The sequence below is a fragment of the Lepidochelys olivacea genome, assembly GCF_965140295.1.
Source record: "Lepidochelys olivacea isolate rLepOli2 genome assembly, chromosome: 15".
Classification (NCBI taxonomy): Eukaryota; Metazoa; Chordata; order Testudines; family Cheloniidae; genus Lepidochelys; species Lepidochelys olivacea.
In genome coordinates this window covers 31,512,270-31,533,415 of record NC_140425.1, presented here as the reverse complement: position 1 = coordinate 31,533,415, position 21,146 = coordinate 31,512,270, and the positions used below count along the sequence as shown (strand labels likewise).

The following is a 21,146-nucleotide window of genomic DNA, read 5'->3' as shown; positions in this document are numbered from 1 at the left end:
GAAAAATCGGAACACACACATAGGAGCTGGGGGAAGACTCACAGAAGAGTGAGAATTAGGAGGAAGCTTACAACTGCCCTCTGCCTCTCAAGCCCTGGATTAGCTGCAAAAGGCCCATGCTATGCCAGCGAGACAAGTTTAAATGCAGAGACAGTTATGGGGGGAGTGGGGGGGGTGCGCCGGCGCAAGGGGAGGGAGGTGATGGTGTAAAGGAACTGAATTCAAGGTTATTTTTTTACAACACTTAAAAAGAAATTGTATGATCAAATCATTTCTGCCTAGATGCAAGATGGATCCATACCTCCATGAGCACATAAGAGGCAAGATAGATATACTTGGAAAGATTAGATTTTATTGATAAATGTCAGTTTCATTCTAGACACACAAATTGACAAAAACATTTCCATTGATAATCAAAATTTACAGATGGCAGAGTAAGAAAAGTGCTACTTGAGAGTTTAAGGATATTTACTTTGTATATTTGGACACGTGATGTTGACAATTTGTGTTTTAACAGTTATACACAGCTTTAACTTTTTGAATCTCAGCTTCTATCATAACCAAATAATTACCTGACCCCCTGCATAATTTTCTGCAACTGTGAAAATAAAATAATTAAAAAAGAAGTCTAAAAAATGCTTTAAAAAACAAACATACATACATCAGTGTCAGGTGCCAAAATTATCAAAAACTGAAAAAAAATTTTCTGCCAAGCCTAATAGGACAGGTCACATACCCTGGTTCCAGGAGAACAGAGATTTTCTTGGGGTGGACACACATTGTTTGATTACATATTAGGACATTCAGCAAAGCTGTTACATATAAAAGATATCCCAGAAGTCTAAGGGCTTGTCTACACGAGGACTTTTACTAGTCTCTATCTGTATAATTATGCCACTGTAGTTATACCATTATGGCTCCCCATGTGCAGGCGTACCTAGAATATTTTGCTAGTACATTTCCCCGTGTAGACAGGCCCTAAAACAAGTTTGTGGGTCCATCCAGCTCACGCTGCATTGAAGAAACAGACTGTCTTGTGAAACAGCAAGAAAACCCACAGTAGGAGATGCTAAAGGCAGCACCATTTGCACTGCATAACAATTTGTAAAGTCCCTCCCTTCTTCCCCCAGCCATTGGCAGCTCTTTAACCCATTGTGCTAAAACAGTTGAAAGCAACCTAGACTTTTTGTCCTCCCCACAGGGACGGGCTGCTGGGAATGCTTAACCAGGGCATTAAGGGAAAGGAGCTTTTTCAACAGTGCCAATTGCCAGTGCTGAACTACAATTGTGAATGGCATCCACACAGCTCTTATCTAGCCAGGGCTCAATATAGAAGCAATGGGAGGAGGGTTCTAATTCTTGTATGCATGCTGCAATCTACATTTAACACAGTCAAGTGTCAATTTGTTGATTAAGACACTATCTACATGACAGAACTGTCTGGTATAGAAGTTGAGGGGTGAAGGACAACAGCCCATTCCAAAACTGGAGGCTACCAAACAAGTAATGGAAGAGATACTGACTCTGCACTGGAGAAGTAGATCACTTGACTAGAGTTAGCATCAATTAAGAAACTGCAAAAATATTGTGGAAATTGATTTACTTTATGGGTCAAGCTCCTCTGGCACCCCACTCCAATAAGTGGCATTAAGGAAGGATGACTAGTAACAGATGAAGTGAGCTGTAGCTCACGAAAGCTCATGCTCAAATAAACTGGTTAGTCTCTAAGGTGCCACAAGTACTCCTTTTCTTTTTTTAGTAACAGATATCCATTGACATAACCTTCTACATTCCCAGCCAAAGGAACGTGTCCTTAACATCCCGCATTTGGGACCAACATTTAGACTGTTTGAAAAACAAAAACCCAGGGATTCGAACAAATCTACTATGAATAGAAATACTGACTTGAGATTAAAATAAAGGAAAAGTGCTTTTGGCTTTAAACATCTTCCTGCAGATTTTGTGGTGTTATTAATGTGAGAACCAGACCGTGAGACTACAAACAGCAAGCCTGCTCAGACAATTGGCTATGGAGGCTAATGTAACGGCCTAGACAGAGAAGGGATGTGCTAATGGAAACTAAAAAATGGGGCAAAGTATTAGAATTTCACTTTCTTCATCTTTAATTATCTGAGATTCAGTTAGTGACACAGGTAAGAGACATTTAATTTTTTTAAATCTCAGCAGTGCCTCTAACAGCATTAGTAGAAATACCAGAGCAGTCTCATGCTTTGCATTCTGTGGTGCCTTTCACCAGAAACTCTCATAGATACTCTGTGCACACTAACTACTCCAGCCTCACCGTGGCCTCAAGAGGCAGGCGAAGCGAAGCGGATACCCCACTATGCATGGAAGGGAGGTAAAACACATAATTGCTCAAGCCGGAAGTTGGCCAGGACACCAGGGTTAACGCCCCTCCCTCTTGTGCCCGCTGTTAACATTGTAGTGTTTATACTATAAGTAAATTCAAGATCCAGCTTCAAGGTTGAGACACAGGGCCGGACTCACAGCTAGGGTAGGTGAGAGCAATAATTCCACTGTCTTCAGTGGAACTGCCCAGTTAGTTACACCAGGTCTGAACTCGGTTCAGTGTCTCAGTTCACAACACTTCCACAGACATGGAAAAGGGGACAAGATATTTCAGACTGGCAACGTAAGCTAAACTCTGTAGTGTGTTCGGCACCATGGGCGGCCACTCCGGTGAAGAGTTAAGAAGCTCTGAACTTGCAGGGGCAGGAAGGCAGGGTACAGTCAAAGTCCATGTCATCTTAAACCTCATTAAAGACGTGCAGAACTTCTGCTTTCAAAGAGGACAGCGAATGAAGACATATTCCAGGCGCCCCAATACTGGTCTCCCAGCATTCAAATCCACAGGCACTGAGATCTTGTCTGGCTGCTTCCACCATCAATGGGTCTGTGTCTGCCAGGAAGAAGGTTACACCAGCCAGTTAAGTTCAGCTTGGTCACCACTGGGAGATGGAAATGCCTTGCTGCATGTTTAATATGGACTAAATGGTATCGCCACGAAAAGGAATCAAACATCCTAAGTTTGGGGTGGGGACATATAGGGGTACATTTTATCTGTTCCTTCTTACATTAACGAGCAGCCAGTTTACCATTAGGTTTGACTTAAGTTTTCATTGGTAGGAGACATTAATGGGCACTTTAGAATCCAGTAGTCGCTAGTATGCCAAGTGTCTCAGGGTCCCACTATGATGGAGAGGTATTCTAAAGGTGCGGAGAGGTGTCATTTTCAGTCTATACATACATCCTTTTTGCCCTTTAAATAGGACATTCCCATTTAAAATTAGTAAGTAAACCAGTGCAAGTGTCCCTACCTAGATATTCTACCACAGTGGTTTTCAACCGTCTCATTTGTGGACCCCAAAACATTTTGAATGGAGCTGTGGGCCCCCCCAGGGTCCGCGGACCACAGGTTGAAAACCACTATTCTACCACGTTCATGACCATGATAGATTTTACACAGTTATTACTATACATCACACTCAGATCTTTCTGCTCCAAAAGAAGAATCCCACCAAGTGAGCTAAAGGAAAATCTTAGAAGTACAGGGTCTATGTAACAGTTGGGCAGTTTTCATTCCAGCCAGTAGAGGGCAGAAGTACACACACGGTTCATGGACAGTCTCCAGTATATTGCACCGCTAGTCTATCCCTCACCTAACACACACAGGTGAAAGAGCCCAACAAACCTATTTCCCATTCAGTTAAGATGCAGTGACACGTTTTTAGGGTATGACACCCAAGGGCACTTCAGCAGCACGGACACTGCTCCGTGATAGTAAAGGCCCCGCTCTGCCAGCCATCTACTCAGAGCTCCCACCAGTCTCAGTAAAGTGAAAATGACTCAACCAGTTCCACAAGCTGGGTGGAGAAATGTAAAACAGTTCTATGAATAGCAAAGAACAAAATTAGGTTTTAATTTTTTTTTAATCGGTTTAAAAAATGTAGGTGCTGATGAGGCGGTTTTGTTTTGTTACGACAGTGCCCCTTTAGGTCTCTCTGGCAACATAAAAGGAAGAGATTTAAATGATTAGTAGTAAAGTAAGGATTCCTGACCTGGTCTTAACAAAGTGATTGCACAGCCACCTCCTCCAGCGCCAGTCAGCTTACTGTGCAGCCCATGCGTGGCAGTCACTCGGCACACGCTGTCCAGCGAGGGATGGCCAACTCCAATCACATTTAAGTGATGCTGGTTTATATCGAAGAGCTCCTTAAAACAAAGCAAAGACAACAAAACCATCTGGATTGCAGGTCCGGCCCTAGCGGGGGTGAAGCGCCCAGGGCAAAAGTGACGAATCCGACACTTCCAGGATCGGCCACACCGGGGGTGGGTGGGTAAGGGAGACTGTCTCCCCCCAGGCAGCCAGGCGTGGCCCTACGCACACTCCGCCCCCCCCCCAGACCCCACTTTGGCAGCACCGCTGGTCTCCAGGGGGCTGGGGCCACGCAGCCCGCCTTCCTGGGGGGGAGGGGGGAGGGGAGATGCTGCAGCAGTGTCACTGTGCGCTCTCCCTTGGGCGGAAGGGGCGGGGCTGGGGGTTAGCCTCCCCCAGCCAGCAGTTCACACACTGCCCACGTGGTGCCGGCCAATCGCGCCGGCCCACAGGGCCCCCCCAAAGCATGTCACTCCGATTTGCTGTCCCCTAAGGACAGCTCTGGATCTCAATCCTCCAGAACACGTCTCTTTTCCAGCGAGAGAGGTCGCTATTCCAAGGCGCCTGCAAGCAGAGCTGTACTGTGTACAGTGACCTGTTAGAAAGTCACTGACAGACTGACCCATCTTACTGCGACACAGCATAAGGCTGCTCAGGAACAAGCAAATGCTGAACAATGAGACCGAGCCCACCAGCAGCCTCAGGCTTCTAGTCTAGCCCTGCTCCCTCTTCCTTCCCTCACTGACTACTGTGCGGGCACAGATCAGTTCATTTTATAACGTCTTAAAAAAAAAAAAAAAAAAAAAAAAGAGAGGCCAAAGGAAGCAGAGGGCACAGAGAGCTGCCGTCACTGCAGGCACGGTGAACTTCAGCCCTCAGTAGTCTTGGCCTGCTTCCTCTCACTCCTGCTACGCATGCACCGAACAGGATGCTGTACAAATCCTTCCCTAGCTGTGGGAAAGGAATCGTGCTGGGATCTCTCCCATTCCTGGCCAATTCTGCAATCCATCCAACTCCAGTGACAGAAAGTGGTACTGCCAAGGCAGTGATAAACAACATCAAAATCTCACTTGTTTGTATCATATAGCACTTCTCCCCACACTGCAGGGCAGAGATCCAGGACCCAGACCAAGGGGCTTCCCCCAGCATGAGGCAGGTACTCTAGATATTTGTTGGCCAATCCAAGTCACGCTCTTAAACGTTTCCTGAAGTCCTCCATTCTGGGACCATCTGTGGCTATGGAAGTACAAAGCAAGCCTTTTTCCAAAGCAGAGAGGATTTCTGCAGCATTCAAAAGCCCAGCTAATGCCAGCAGCCAGAACCCTGAGGCTACTCTCTCACGCAGGTCTCCAGCGGGCCAGGATATTGCAATAGCTACAGGACTATTCATGTCCAAATCCTGCTGTTACTACAGTTAGTTGCTTGTGGCAGGGACGCATGAATGGCCCAGGAGATTGATAACAGGATACAGGCCCTTTCACCTCTAGTGAGCAGTTCAAATACAGCCCCTGGCAATCTGGGTCCAAAGTTATCACAATCCAACAACTGTTCAGCGGCCTTTAATATGAGTTGGAGAAACTAAGTCCACTCCCAGAGCACAGGTATCCAATACCACAAAACGAAGCATGAATGGCAGCTTCAGAGAGGCAAAGGACTGAATGGGCCATGGTGACTGAACGACTCAATTTCCCCCAGAGATGAGCTGGACACGCTGGCTGGAGCACGTTGATGGGGGAAGCCTACACTGCTCATAGCACGCCTGCCTTGCAGGCACGGAACGTTACAGCACAGGGCTGACCTGGCAGCTAGTACAGAACTAACGAAACACGCGCACACCGACATTTAAAAATTACAAGAATAAAGTGAGGGGTTTTTTTTTATTTAAGAAAATGGAAGCTAAGAATTAAAGGAGTTAACTGGAAAGGAGCAGCTGGCTGAAATGCTGCCGTAGACAAGGCACAGACCATTACCAGCGGAGCACTGAAAAACAGGCTAATGAGACAAGAGTGGATGAGAGAGGAAATTTCTTAAAGCAGCACGAGAAGCCCACACACAGAATGTTAAGTGTACATGAATGGGCACAAGTTATAATTAGCAGGTCAGGTCAGTGGGCAGCGACTGAGCAGCCTGAGCCAGAACAACAGTCTCAGACCCAGTTAAGCTCAACCCACCCATCACCTCCCCTTGCTAGTTCTAGCCAGTCACACTAGCCATTCTGGCTCTGAACTGGATCCATCTGCCACCTGAGACCACCACAGAAATTATTTGTATTACGACCGTACGCAGAAGCCCCCACCAAGATCGGGCCCCACTGTACTAGATGCTGTACAAACACATTCTGGAAGAGACAGACGTTGCCCGGAAGACCTACAGTCTAAACAGGCAGACAAATGAGCGTGGGAGAGAGGAATGACCATCATTCCCATGTTACAGATGGGGAACTAAGGAACAGAGAGGTTAAGTGACCTGCCCATGGTCACATGGTGGCTCTGTGGCAGAGTCAGGAACTGAACCCAGAATTCCCTTAACCACAAGATTGTCCTTCCTTTCAAATACATCAGAACGGGGTGTGTTGGAAGTAAGAGTTTGCTAGCCACAAAATCCTGAAGCCTTAAGGTTTTACACAGAACGGGGCCATGATTCAGTAACATAATGTAGCAGAGAGGAGCAGCTGGCAGCCACAGGCCATGTTAACTAGGGACCAGCTGAAAAGCCAGCAGGCCAAGTACACCATGTTCTTTGAGAGATTTGCTCTCTTCCATACCCAGGGCCAGTCTCTTCACACAGTGCCATGACTAGTTTCTGCCATGCCTCCACCTGACTTTTGATAAGCACAGGCTGCAGTTAGTGGCTCACCTTCGGATGATGCTTTGACTACACAGAGCTAGGAGCTACAGGACAGCATGGAAGGTGTCAATCACTGTGGCTCCCTATCCAGCCCCGCATGGGTCTCCTGTAAACACCACGTGGGTATTGGATGATGCAAAAATACTCCCCCGCCCCACACACACCAATTTGCAACGTACTTTAGATAAATGAGGGAAGATGGATTAGCCAGCACTGTTTAGCATGTATGCGCTGCAAGCTCCCTACACTGGATTGGACAGACGTCCATCCAGGGGCCTCTATATGCCTGAGTGCAGGGCACAATGCTGTCTATGATGATCCAAGACACCTGTCATATTCCAATCCAAAATCTGCTAGGAGTCAGATGACAGCTTATGACACAGTAGACTAGTTCAATGGCTTAAGTACAAAGATGTCCAGAACTGCACATTTCAGCTACAGCAACAGTCAAAAATATAGATATGTATGTATGCAGCATACATCAACCATGCCTCTGTGGGCTCTTCAGACACAAGACAAACAGAAACCAACTTACTGCAGCGTTCCTCCTCCTTGTAATTTAAACAGGACCTCTCTTTTATCTGGGGATATCAAAGCACTCTTTAAGCTAAACCTCACAACCCTCCTTTCATTTGACTGCTGGACGGATGAAAGACCTAGGTGAAGTGAATTGTCTCAGGTCACACTGCAAGTCAGTAGCAAACCTGGGAACAGACCCCAGAGTTCAGACTCAGTCTCCTGGTCTAACCGTTACGTAGCACTCCACTACGTTACACAGAACACAACTTTCATACAAAATCATTCTACCATCTTGGTGCAGTGGTAAAAGCAAAATCCTAATTTTGATACAGGCCCTTGGGAACTGGACTGAGACCTATCAAACTCATCTCACATAGGACACCCACTAAAGCCATTTGCAGGTTTGACAGCACACAGCTCTCTCAGAAGAGCTCTCTTTCCTAAGGAATGTACTCTATGAGACTATACAGCACTATAAGTGGCTCTGAATGGAGACTGGTAGCGTAGCACAGGAGAGCCTCAGCATGAAAATGTGAGGGAGAAAATGCCAACCGTTATGCTCTGAATAAGCACTGTGTTGCATGACAACAGCGTGGCACAACTTTGCATCGAGATAGACATCTCTCTCCTTGGACCTCACAGCGTTTACAGCCACTAATAATGGAAGTCTCGAAGCACCTCTGCGGGAAAGGGAACCTTAGCCCCATTTTATGGGCTGGAGAACTGACACTGAGATGGAAAACTTAAGTGACCTGCTCAAATTCAAACAGGATTTGTGCGGCAGAGAACCCAGGAGTCCTGAAAACCAGTCCTGTGTGTTAGCACAAGGCTTCCACTCGTTCTCCATGGCCCTCAGTGCTCTTTCTGACCCAGACTTTGAGCCTGTCACAACTGTCACCGCCTTTGTTGTTCCTCAGCCATCTGCCAGGCTCACTTCCTGACACCATCTCTGTCTGGCCTTGCGATATCCCCATCTCTTTCTCTTCCCCAGACATGATGGGTACATGCACTCATCTCCACCTGTTCACCACTGTTCCATCCACGGCAGCAAGGCCCTACTGCAAAGGGAGGCAGATTGCTCATTGTTCCACCGGAGGCTCCAGCCTTCACAACCAGATACAGCAAGAAACACAAGTGAGGGGCGATGGAAACAAAAGCTACGCTTTCAAACCTCTCCTGGTGAAAACTGATTGTGAACTGATGTTGGGTAGAGCATCTGCATTCCCACCAGTAAAGGTGACTCCTTATTGCAATCGAGGAGGAAAGGTTTTGTGTGGGTGGGAAGAGAAAAACAGGACACCTCGCTATCTATCAACACCTCCAGGAATGGAAGAAGCAGCAGCCAGCTGTTCTTGCAATAAAGCAGGTCACTGCAATTTATGTCCCTTGTTGCTTGAATTCTGTCCCATCAACACCTCTGTTTCTGAGCACCCTAAGCATTCAGCATTTAGCACATGGGACTTCCGTGATCCCATACCAGATGTGGGTTCATCCACCTCCCCATAATAAAACATGTCCCAGCAGATGCAGTCAATGAATTAAGTTTTCCCAACACTAACTAATAATTACTTCGTTATAATCAGAACACTGAGGACACTACCCCGTACATTTGCGTGGAGGGGAAAAAAAAAAAGTCTTTAAATTTGAAAGTCGTTTCCACAACAGCCTCCCTGTGCTTTGAATGGAGCCAAAATGAACACAGATCTTATTCACTGCATGCATCGACGTCAAAACAGTTCTGGGCACAACAATTGCTATCTGCTCTCCTGAGCCTGGAGACAGGACAAGCACAAAGCGGGGGCTGGTTTCTAACTAGTCTATCAGAAACAGCGGCTGCCGAGTTTTGTGCTTCCATATTGGCTTTGGCAGTAATGAGAATGGTAGTTTTATAAAGAGCTACTGGCCATCAAATCACAAACTATTCTAAGGAAGGGGACATTTTGATCCTGAACTAACTCGGTGTCCCTTCAACGAAGGGAAATGAAATGTATGGCTCTGACAGAATAATAAAAGCAAACAAGTTTTATACACAGGAGGTAGCAACAGTACCTTAACTGCTTCAGACATAGGGAGCGTATTAATGACAGCGGACGTACATTGTGGTTCACTCTGAACTGAACATTTCCTGCTATCGAAATCTCTCCCAACCTTAACGATCTTTAAACGATGTTTTGATGTGCGACTATAACAGTGTCTAAAAATACAGGCGAAAGAGTCCCTTACCTCTAGCACAGGGTAATAATCCTGTGATGGACTCACAGCCATTGCTTCTAGAACACTTTCACACTCGTGAGAAATTGCATCTATTGAGGCAAGCACTGGGTTCATTATAGCAGGAAACTGTGACAAGAAGAAAAATGAGAGACATGAAGACAGCTCTGTGGTGTTCCGTGGCTTCATTGCTATTGTGCTGGAGGTGGGCCAAGCCCTCTGAGGCTGGACAATTCATGTGCAATAAGGGATCTAAAGCAGAAGCTGGTCACATTTGGGGCATCAGAGCAAAAGAAGAGAGAAACACAGTTAAGTTGGGTATTTCAGGGTTGCAAACTCTTGTGATTTTGTTGAGAGACTAATGATGTTTGGCATTTTTCTTAAAGCCCCAAGCTCCTAGAGTTAGGGATTTTTTTTTTTTTAAATGAAAAACAGATATTTTCACCACAAAAGCTTCTAGCCCTCTGGTTGCAGAGACAAGCCTGGAAACAAAACTTGAAAGGTTCTAAAATTCAGAAGGCAAATTATAAAAGAAAAAATAGCCTTTTAAAAATCTCATGAGTTTTAATGAGACTCTTGATTCTTTGGAGCCAGACATGATTTTTTAAATGCTTGGGGTTCACCAAGCTGCTTGTCACTGCAACAACAGGAAGGGTCATGGCCAGGTCCTCATTTTAGTTAAAAAAAGGGAAGTCCTGGCACAGAGTTTGGATTAATAGCTGCTCATCATGGGGAATGATGAGAAATAAATCCTTTATATCAGAATTGCATAGTAGCCGAGACTCCACGCCACTGAGCATAGAAAGCCAGATAATAGGGACAACTTCTGGAGGAGTCCTGTTAAGCTGACTTGGCTGGAGTGACATAGAAACTCTACAGTCAGTGTCATATCCAACGCATCACCTTAGTGAGTATATTTTGACCTACTCCTTTTTGGGGGTGGGAGGGGGAAGCCCTCTCTCTTCCCCCTGCTCATGCCGCAGTAATGCCAGGAGCAACATAGCAATACCACTTAACAACAGCTTCCAAGAAATCCATGCAAATGCACACCCTGCTACCCCCCATGGAAGGGATCCTGGGATTACTCATAAATGCAGGTCAACTCTCCCCACCCCCTAACAATCAATGTACTGCCGTGCTACCATTGGGTTGGCTCAATTAATAGATGCGCTTCCATGTCACGGTCATCAACCAAAAAGATGCTGCACCTTAAGGATCTTGTCTTTGACACCTGCCACAAGGATCTTGGTGCTCCGAGAGACTTTTGTGTTGGTCAATAAGATCATTAGAGTTGGCACTCTGAAAACAGAACAAACATTCTGAAATTCATTTTCCTCTTGATAACTGGGCAATGTCCAAGGTTTATTCCACATCCATCAACAAATTTACTCCCCCGTTCATGCCATGGTCAAACAACCTTAATGCATGTAATATCTACACGTACAGGCAGGACCTAATGTATTCCACTATTCCAGAGCCACAAACTCTGCTACATAATTAGGCTCTAGAATCTCCACCTTTTTAAAAAGTGCCTACCTCTTGGGATCATGAAAATAAACTTGAAAATGTGAGGCTAATGTAAACTGATGCAGTGACATCTTCCTGTGTTTTGAGAGCTTTGAGAGCTGTGAACTGCCATTTTGATTTGTCTGCTCTGAAGTCTAATGGTGTCCGTTTTATTATCAACATGGTTAACTGTTTCACTGCTGATCATTTTAGCAGAAACAAAGTTAATTTGCTTCTCACCATTTGTCCCTTTGCGCCCAAAAAATACAAAGACTACTGTACTTTACTGGATTTAAATATTTAAAAATGTATAATCAATAAAACCCTCCATTTTAAAAAAAAACGTATCTGAAGGTGGTGCCAGGTTTTTACCACAGCACTCCAGACTCCTCTTGTTTAGGTCCATCTCACCTACAGACTGCTCTAACCTAGTCTGGAATGAAGACGAGCAGAGAAACAAGGAGCCAAAACATGAGAGCTTCCCTTCTCTGCTGCATCAAGAAGATCTCGGTCAAAGTAGACAGTCTGGCTGTTGGACTATCACCCCTCTAAAACAGGCTGGCTATTTAAGACCATAATCTAACAACATACTTAAGCACGAGAAGTCCTGTTAAATGTCAGTAAGCAGGTGCTCAAGTGCTTTGCTGGGTTGGGACTCTGTGCTCTCAGTTACACGTACATTGATACAACTGTTCTGGTTCTACAAATATGACAAACGTGCTTACTGAGATCCATGTTTTTCAGCTAAAATATCTTTCCTTTGAAACACCATTCGTGAGACCAGCCAGCTGGAGACATTAACTGCTAACAGAGCAATTTCATGCACCGTGAAAGATTTTAATGGCATTGGATTATAGTTCATTGGTTGGAGGTATAGAGAGCATTCTGAACCAGGATTTGTTCTCGCTTTACAGCTTGGTTTTTGTACAGTTCTAAAATTCAATATGCAAGAAATTGTGGTTTTGTTTTGTTCTTTTAAAAGGTCATTTGCTGCTAGGAGCTGACTTGATCCTGCTGCCTATAAGGCCATGAAATTAATATTGAACTTTTGCCTTATAATCTAACTTCAGACAATAACCAGACATTTCATTGGCCTCATTCTTCTCCAACCCAAGACAACAAAACTGGTTTTCAAGATATTAAAGCTACCCGATAGGTCCAATACAGGGTTCTGGCTGCAAGATTCCTACTCACACTGTTCAGCATTATTTTGTTACTCTCATACCTTTAGACCATAAACTCTACACAGATATGTTCTGTGTGTGTATATAATTTTAATATTACCTCTTCAGTGATGTGATTTTTCCTGACTGAAATCTGAGTACTCCACCTAAAGTAAAATACATACATAGTCATAGTATGCAACATATCTGAAAATAATAAGTATATAGGGACTTTCATCTGCAGAAACTAACCTACAGCATGAGAAGTTAATTGCAAGAAGCACAGGCAAAACAATGGGCTAGATCCTCAGATGGTGTGAACAGGCAGAGCTCCATTAACTTCAGTGGGAGATCTGGCCCAAATATGAGTAACTTGGTGTCTTCACCCTTTGCTTTCCTGTACTGAGGGCCATAGAAAATAAAGAGATATTTCAAATGGAGAGAGTTAGGTTAGAATCAAGTCTTCATTGGTCTAAAATAACGAAGTAAGAATCAAATGAAGACTTCTGGAGTAGATTTAAACACATTAAACACCAGATTCAGTGCAGAGTGTGAATATTTGTGAAGAATAACTGTTAGTAACCCAACAGATCCCCACCAGTCAGCAAGCTTGCTACTTCGTTATCCACTTCCCAATGTTTTGACAGAGTAGCTGTGATGAAGTCTGATTATTAATAAACACTCTCGCAAAAAGCATCACAGCACACTTGCACATAATAAAGACTAAGGTACAGGCGACCAAGTATGAACGTTTTCCAAAGCATTATACTGCAGCAAGATTTTTTTTTTTAATTTATATTTATTTGCTCCATAATTTGTAAATTCCAGTTATTTCCATGAGGGCTCCTCTTCCAAGGCATTAATGTGAACGAGGGAGATTCATATAGTGAGTCAGAGATTAGTGAATTAAGCCTCCCAACACCCCTGTGAGGCATTACTCCTATTTTACAAATAGGGAATAGGGAAACAAATAGGGAAACAGAGGCACAGAAAGAAAGCATGACTTCAAGGTCAAAGCTAGAATCAGAACTTGGGAGTTTCTAGTTCCTTCCCCCCACCCCATCCAGTTCAACAGACCATTCTCTCTCCCTCCTGAGGCGGCGAAAAGTATTACTAACATTGCTAATGTACGAGAGGTTTATTCTGGGGTAACGTTACCTTCATTCTATGCTCTCAATAAGCATCAATAAGCAGCGAGTTTCTACTAGAGCAGGCTGGCAACAACACAGAGGAAAACTACAGAAGAGGATTTGGTACTAAGATGGTGTAGGGAAGAGGCTTTACTTGTGCTCTTCCCTTTCTAATCCAGTGTCTGCCGAGAGGACAGAGACTGGGGTCGAACAGTCAGTCTGCAGGATGGATTTTGGACACATTTTTATATAGTCAAAACTCCCTGCATAAAGGGCTGTGAGCGATTTGAGAGGCATACTGAAAGCCCACTTAGATTCACTGCAGTCTGCGAGGCCCTTTGGATTCTTTGGTGAAGTGCTACTTAGGAATTGTACCCAGGGCAAATCCCATCCGATCTCCCTTCACCAGCTATGCAGCAGTGTGCGAAGGGGACTGGAAAAGCCATCATTCCCAATGCCCAAGTAGTGGCCTCTTCTACTCTGACAGTGACAGCACCTGTATTCAGAGCCAAAAGAGGAATGGATTGAGACTGAAAAATACATACCCCAAGTTGCTACAGAGTTATCCACACCAGAAGGCTTGCCATGGATGACCTGCTCTCCCCGAAAGGCCCATCTGTTAATTAAATCCAACTCCTCCTCAGGCCACCTGAAAGGCAAGAAAACAGTTTAAAACTACTACAAGCGGGCAACATGCCACAGGAACCAAGGAGTCCACTAGCCATAAAGAGCAGCAGGAATCACATGAGCAGACTGAAGCGCAGCATGTCAAGGGGGACACCTCGCGGGGGAGGGGAAATGAACCCCCACACAAATTAACAGGATGAAGTAGTGCTCGGCCCAGTAAAAGCAGCACTGCCATCCAAGATACTATCACCTTCGTATCTAAGCCACACACTTAAGTGCATCTGCTTCTAACAATCACAGGATGGAATCAGTATGAACGCAGCAACCGCTACAGAGCGTTGCCACCTTGAAAGCATCACGTGAGGAAACGTTCTGGAAGGTTCCAAGCAGAGCTGTGTGCGTCACTGCTGAGTCTGACTAAATGTCCACCCGAAAAAGGCAGTGTAGCAGTGCAAGCAAAGGGCTGGATCCCTGGAACACCTGGATCTGACAGACTCCTTCTGTGGTCTTGAACGCAACATTGGACTCTTGGCTTCTGGGTCTCTATCAGTAAGAATGGGGATAATACTTCCTTTCCTCACTGATACTGTAATTAGATGTTTAATATGCTTCTTTGCCAGTAGGCATACACCTCAGTGCCACTTTTCTTCTTCCCCCTTCCTCGGAGGGGGAGAATCCAGCTGAGAGAGAAGAGCCATCAATGGTTAAGAAAATCATTCTACGTGAGGAACAATCACAGCACCCTAGCAGCTAGGGAAACGAGAAGTACTAAGCACTATTCCTCATGCTTCCCCGTCTGCCTGCTGCATCCACCTGTTGTCTCATCTTAAATTTAAGTTATAAACTCTGCTTGGCAGAGACCATCTCATAGTTATCTGTTTGTATAGTGCCAGGAACAGTGGGGCTCTGGCCTAAAAGCAGTATTGTAATCCATATATTATTACTATTTGTACATGATGTGAAACACAGGTTGGAGAAGAGAGGAAAATGGCAGTCATGCACTGGTGAAGATTAACGTTAACTAGAACGTGCAGCGAAAAAGGCCAACCCTTCAGCAAGGGAGTATTAAAAGCAGGTCAGTATTACAGCTAATTACAACTACTTTTAAACAGTGTTGTTTGTATGATCCATATCCCAAAATGCTTCACAGGATTAAACAGCAGTGAGAAAAATCGAGAGACTTTAGGCATAAGAGGGATAAGGAGATGTTTGCCGATGAGATCTCAGCCGACGAGATCTCAAGGGGTGGGGAGATACAGGAAAACACTGCTAGGAAGCAGGTGGGATCCCAGTATTGGTCCCTTGCTTCAGTATGGTTCACCAACTATTCTCATTGTTACACTAAAGACTGTATGATGCCTACACAAAACCGATGTTCTTCTGCCCTATCAAGTAATTCCTAGTTTGGGCCTTGTACTCTAAAAACCTGTCAAATTCATATTCTCACTGCACCAAAAGCTAACTTTGAACTGTACAGACTATAATTGATGCTGAGACATCGGATATTAATATCAGTGTCAATGTGCACTAGTCTGTTGGAGCAGTTGTTTTGAGTGCACAAGGTGGGTTTGTGGAATTTGCTGAGCATGCAGAATATACGGCACTGTGAATGGACTGGATGTGCGTATAGGAGTTCTAAGTATTTATAGAGTGGAGTGGGGTGATGAGGGCTGGAGGGCTCATAAGGAGACATAGAACCTTCAACTGTAGGTTGCTGGTACTGATCCAGATCAGTAGTGTCGGATCAGTGTTTGGTGTATACAAAATGAGTTGGTGGATCCTGCGGCCTACATCACACAAGCAATGGTCAGAGTTGTCAGCATTGCTGACAGTTACTAGAAAAGAGGCCAAGAATTCAGACGGGTGTGGGGACCGATCTACCTTCTCTCCCATAGCATTAATGTAGAGTCACAGTAATGGAGTAAGGGGGAGGTGGTTTCATGAATGGCCATTCTCTACTATTTATTGCAGTAGTGCCTACTGCTTTGTGGCTAAACTGAGACCCTTGATCCCAGTACTCTCTGGCCCAGCACCAAATTCTCTTAATACCTCTTATTTAAAGACACAATTCTCAAGGCACATGCAATTTAAGCCTTCTTCTGCTCAGTCACCACTTTATAAAGAGCCATGTTTCGGGCATATTGTGTGTCATTAATAAAAACACCCTGTATTGGCTCCCATTGTGCTCCAAATATGAGAGACCAATGCAGTTTGAAATGTTAGATATTAAGGCCTAAAAATCAAGGTCGATAATGGAAATATTAAAATCAATTCCAACTAGAGCGGCATCAAGTGTTGCCCCATAATGTTAATGGATGCAGCTCTCCAAAAGAACACGTGTCTGCCCTTCATGCAGAGATCTTCATCTCACTGGGAGGTGTCTGAGCCTGAACAGCTTGCATTTCACACACAGCTCCTTACTTCACAGCTGCATAATGCAAGGGCAAATATTAAAAGTTGCAAGTGAACAGACTGCACTGTTTGGCAGTGGGGATTAGAATCACAGACCTTTACAAGGGGAAAGGGAGAAAGAAGAGTAGAAATTATATTTCTGTGGAAGGTTAAGCCAACATGTGTAACCTGTGGCTAAAGCACAAACTATCCCAGTCCTGACTCATCACTACTCACTGCCCCATCACAGGGCATTCTTTGGGAGTGATGCTTTCCTCTCCTTCTCTAGGATATTGCACTTCAAGGATACTTTTCATTTGTCACTGTAGTTGACAAGGATGCTGCCAAACATCTGGTCTCAAAACACTTTTGGCTGGTGTCCCTTAACTGCTTGGGGTTGTGACTATTCTTCAAGCAGGATTATTTTCTTAACCATTGATGGCTCTTCTGTCTAATGCTAAACTGGATTCTCCCCCTCTGATGAAGACGGAAGAAGAAAAGGTGTCACCAAGGTGTAGGACTACTGGCATTGACGCATAATTTACTGGGCAATACAACGCCAGGCCCTGCTGGCAAATGCCTCTTGTTACTCATACAGCTTGTAAAGGACAAACGGATACAACTTCCCGAAGAAATCAGAAAGGTTCATTATTGCTCCTCCAGCACCATATGTACACTGAACTCTATGGAGAAATAACCACCTTGTCCCTCTGTCTGCAACTCAGGGGATGGGCACAGGCACACCCCTGTGCCCATGTAGTGTCTTCAGTGGAGGCTTGTGAACTGGCAATTGCTGTCCTAATTAAACACAAGGACAGATGGTGGGACCCTGCAGGAGGGCTGAAGGGTTGGGAAGGCAAGGACTACGGAAGGGAGATCATGCCAGACCAGTATGGCCAATCTTATGCAGTTGTTGAGGTTAACGGTTACATGGTCTTATTCTTTACCTGCTCAATCAGGTTCAGGGGAAGATCCAAGTTTACAGACCTCACAGCACAAGTGCGTTTTGATGAGAGGGTAGAAGATGGCGAACAGGGCCATAAAGGGGCTTCCATAGATATAGGAATGTATGTTAAGTTTACACGAGTTCACCTATCTTGTTATATTTTTTTCTTCAATGTTAAGTGAAGACCCTATGAAAGATGACCTCTTGAAGCTTCACTTACCCTTTTGCATTCAAACTGTAACTGAAAATTACACTGCATCCAAACTACAAATTACAATTAAGAGATGCAGATGTTTACACCACTTCCAGTATAATTTGGAAGATGCATTTTTGCTAGTACAGTATGTTGTATGATCAGATAGAAGTTTGCTGAAAAATATATTAGGGGACAGAGGTCTCATTGCTCAGCTCTGTGTACCTGCATAATCTTGTAAGTCATTGCTACAGGCACTAAAGCAGAACATTTTTAACAGGTAATGTCTTGGAATCACATTTTGTATCCTGACACTAGGTCACTAACTTCAAGCCATCAGCTCAGAGAGACAGGAATATGAAGTTAAGAAACAAGCAACATTCATTTGCTTCTCACTGGAGATTTAGGGAACATTATGCTACCCCAATTCTACACACCCAAGATACACAGGCTTTTCAGATGCTTTACCTGACAATGGACTTCTCCTCCTCTAATGGGCAGCCAATGGCTCCACATGCAGTCAACAGGGCAGCTGCCAAACAAACGGAATAGGCAGCACTTGAGCCTAGCCCAGCTCCCGTGGGCAGCTCAGACCACACCACTATCTCCACGCTTGGTATCTGTCTGAAACACATTAAAATGCGTTGCATAAAATGCCAATAACATTCTGGAGATCAAAGGCAACAGATGCAAACTAAAATTGCTGTGATCACACCACCAGCCAACTGGTGGCGTCAGCATACACACAAGTATATGACAGACATGGGCCTCCTGAACTTTCAGCTAGCACAGCTGAGCAGCTTTGCAAATCCATTGTGCTAGAAGAAAGCCTAGCTAAATTGGATTTCTCATTTCCATTGGTTTTTATCCCAGTGCTAGGGGTGATTTATTAATAGAACACCATAAATATACCCTTCAGATTTTTGGAAATATATTTTTAAAACATTTTAAGATCCCACATCAGTAACAGTAGGTTTACATTTTACTATTGTAATAAGCTGGCTAGTATCTGTACTGTTGTCCTCTCTTTGATAGAACTGGAACTGCACGTGTGTGTGTAATAGGCTCCCTACTGCTAAAAGCGAAGGAGAATTTCCATTATCTAAAGCGGGAAGGACATGTGGTTTTAGAATAGGCTGATCACAGCTCAACTCCTACTATCACCAAGATGTTCAGAGCAGCTGTGATATGAAGCCCTATGTAGCTAGAGACCTGTACAATGCTTCAATATTTGATTATTTCACTGCCAAAACTGAGCTCAGGATTGTGTTTCTCTTGCTACAGCTGAGATCATTAGTAGGTAAAGCCGATCACATTTCTAGAGCCCTCTTAATAGTTTGTAGCATTGTCAACTGTTGTGTTAACCACAGTTAGAAGATTAGCACTATTTCTCAGTTATGACTAATCATGTTTTGGGCATATCCTTGCTGATTTCCAACCCACTCAGCACAATTTAGCTATTTCACCTCAGAGTTACTAACAAGATAAGAGCCTAAGAAGACAAAGGAAAGTTTCCCTCCTTTATTTTCTTATTTTAGCTTTAGAGATCTGTAATTTCACAAGAAATTAGAATAGAAATTTAACAGGAACCATGCACACCTAGGATACTGCATTCATTTCTGAGGAGGACTATGTTCTTACCCATATTTAGCTGAAATAGACAGGTACAGATAGAGAAATGCAACGGTACCAAGGCTCTCAGTGGCTGAAAGTCCAGTAGTGATTCCTGCGAACTCTTTCAGTGCATCCATTTGTTCTGGGCTGGGGCATTTAGATTCATCCAAGCCATCTAGGAAAGCAATCAGTGGTGGAATTATTCATTTACAAAGAAAGCTTAAAAAACATGGTTTCAAATTAGAATGAGATATTTACAAGAATGGCATGTCCAGTAACACTAAATAGAATAAAGACAACTGCCGCTATGCTTCAGCGCACAAACTGATTACTGGGGGCAGGGGGGAGAGAAGAAACCACCAGCTACACTGAAGAACTGCTTCTTTCATGTCACCCACAGCAACATCATAAATGAAACACCAGGAAAGGGCTCCATCTCTGACTCATACAGAGCCAACCACATTAATTTGTGCTAGGTGTGGTACACGACATACAAGTCTTACAGTATAGGTGGGTGTGGAGGCAGGTGATTACAGATTTCTACAAGTGACTGGTACAGGACACTTTGCAAGACAAGACACTGAACTACAGGGACCCTTGGGGTTTGCTGATAAAGCACCTACATGCTAACCTAGAGAGACTTTATTCTGTCCCCTTTTAAATGGTGCATGCTAGAATCATAGTAGTTAAGATGGAACAAGCTCCTGCTGACGCAGATCGCTTGTGTCTCACCCAGCGCATCTGCTGCCTGCGGACTATGAGGACCAGTTAAAACACTGGCTCTGGGAGCGTGAATACACTTAGTAAATCCAGCTACCTGATTTGGTGGGAGAGGGAAGCCTAATCAGTTAAACCCACTGTAGCTTCTAGCCACCTGCTGACCAACAACACTCATTAACACACGAGATGGTTGCCAAGCACACGCAAAGTGCAATAGTCGGTTGGGGTACGATCCGACACACATCAGAAAAGAGGATGAAGCCAGGGGTTTCATGATTTTAAAATATATGGACATGCGCGGCCATTGTTCTAACAGCACTTGCCTGAAAATGCCGTCAGCAGTGTCCGGAGCCGGACGGCTTCCCAGTTTAAACTGGTTCCAATATTAGGCAAGCATATCAAGACCTTTCCATTATTACTGGGCCTAATCTGAAGGAACGTTCTCAGGTTCAAGGCCACAGCCAAAGCTGCCTGCACACAAAAAAAGCGAGACGTGAGTGGGGGGGCGGAGGCACTGTGCAGAACAGCCAGCAAAAGGTTCACGGCTGCCCCCCAACTCAGGGCCTTTCATCGCCCGGCTGCCAGCGCCAGCCCAGCGCTTTACCTTGCCATGCACGACAGCGTGCTCCCCGTGGAGAATAGCCTTCCCCGGGGCAGAGAGCGTCAGCGGCTTGGCCAGCATGTCCGCTGCTTCGCCTGCGAAGGGAAAAAGGCAAGAGGCCTCTGAAGGGCTCGGGCTGGGCCGATGCCTCAACGGCCCAAGTCTCCCGATCGCCCTCGGCACCAGGGCCCAGCCCCCCACGCCACAGGCCCCCGGCGCCCCGCCCCCAGCGGCGCCCCCCCCCCACAGCGGCACCGCGGGGGCGGGGCCTCAGGCCGGGGAGACGCCTGGGCCTCCAGCCCGACGCCCACCAGGGACTGAGGCCCCGGCAGCGGTGGCCCCGCACCCCGGCCCCGCACCGCACCTGCGCCGGGGCTCGTCTGTCAGCAGCCCGGCTCACCGCCTCACAGGCTCGATGGCTGCCCCAGGAGCTCCCCGATAGGCCCCGCAGCGCCCAATGGGGACCCGGCGCCTGTCCCACGTGACACGGCCGAACCAACC

The 21,146-nt window shown here is 45.3% G+C and overlaps 1 protein-coding gene across 2 annotated transcripts; it reads right to left on the bottom strand.

Moving 5' to 3' along the window:
- Positions 1 to 332: 332 nt before the first annotated feature.
- Positions 333 to 21,092, bottom strand: MVK (mevalonate kinase). Of its 2 annotated transcripts, XM_084648849.1 has the most exons (11): positions 21,010 to 21,092; positions 20,649 to 20,740; positions 20,368 to 20,515; positions 19,352 to 19,499; positions 18,179 to 18,334; positions 14,099 to 14,202; positions 12,545 to 12,590; positions 10,963 to 11,053; positions 9,767 to 9,883; positions 4,080 to 4,233; positions 333 to 2,920 (listed from the first exon to the last, which is right to left on the bottom strand). In XM_084648849.1, the coding sequence occupies exons 2-11, from the start codon at positions 20,724 to 20,726 to the stop codon at positions 2,769 to 2,771; spliced, it is 1,194 nt and encodes a 397-aa protein (XP_084504975.1). In that variant the 5' UTR covers positions 20,727 to 20,740; positions 21,010 to 21,092; the 3' UTR covers positions 333 to 2,768. The 2 variants fall into 2 exon arrangements, with proteins under 2 accessions (XP_084504975.1, XP_084504974.1); XM_084648848.1 differs by lacking the exon at positions 21,010 to 21,092 and having other exon boundaries at positions 20,649 to 20,850.
- Between the last annotated feature and the right edge of the window lie 54 nt (positions 21,093 to 21,146).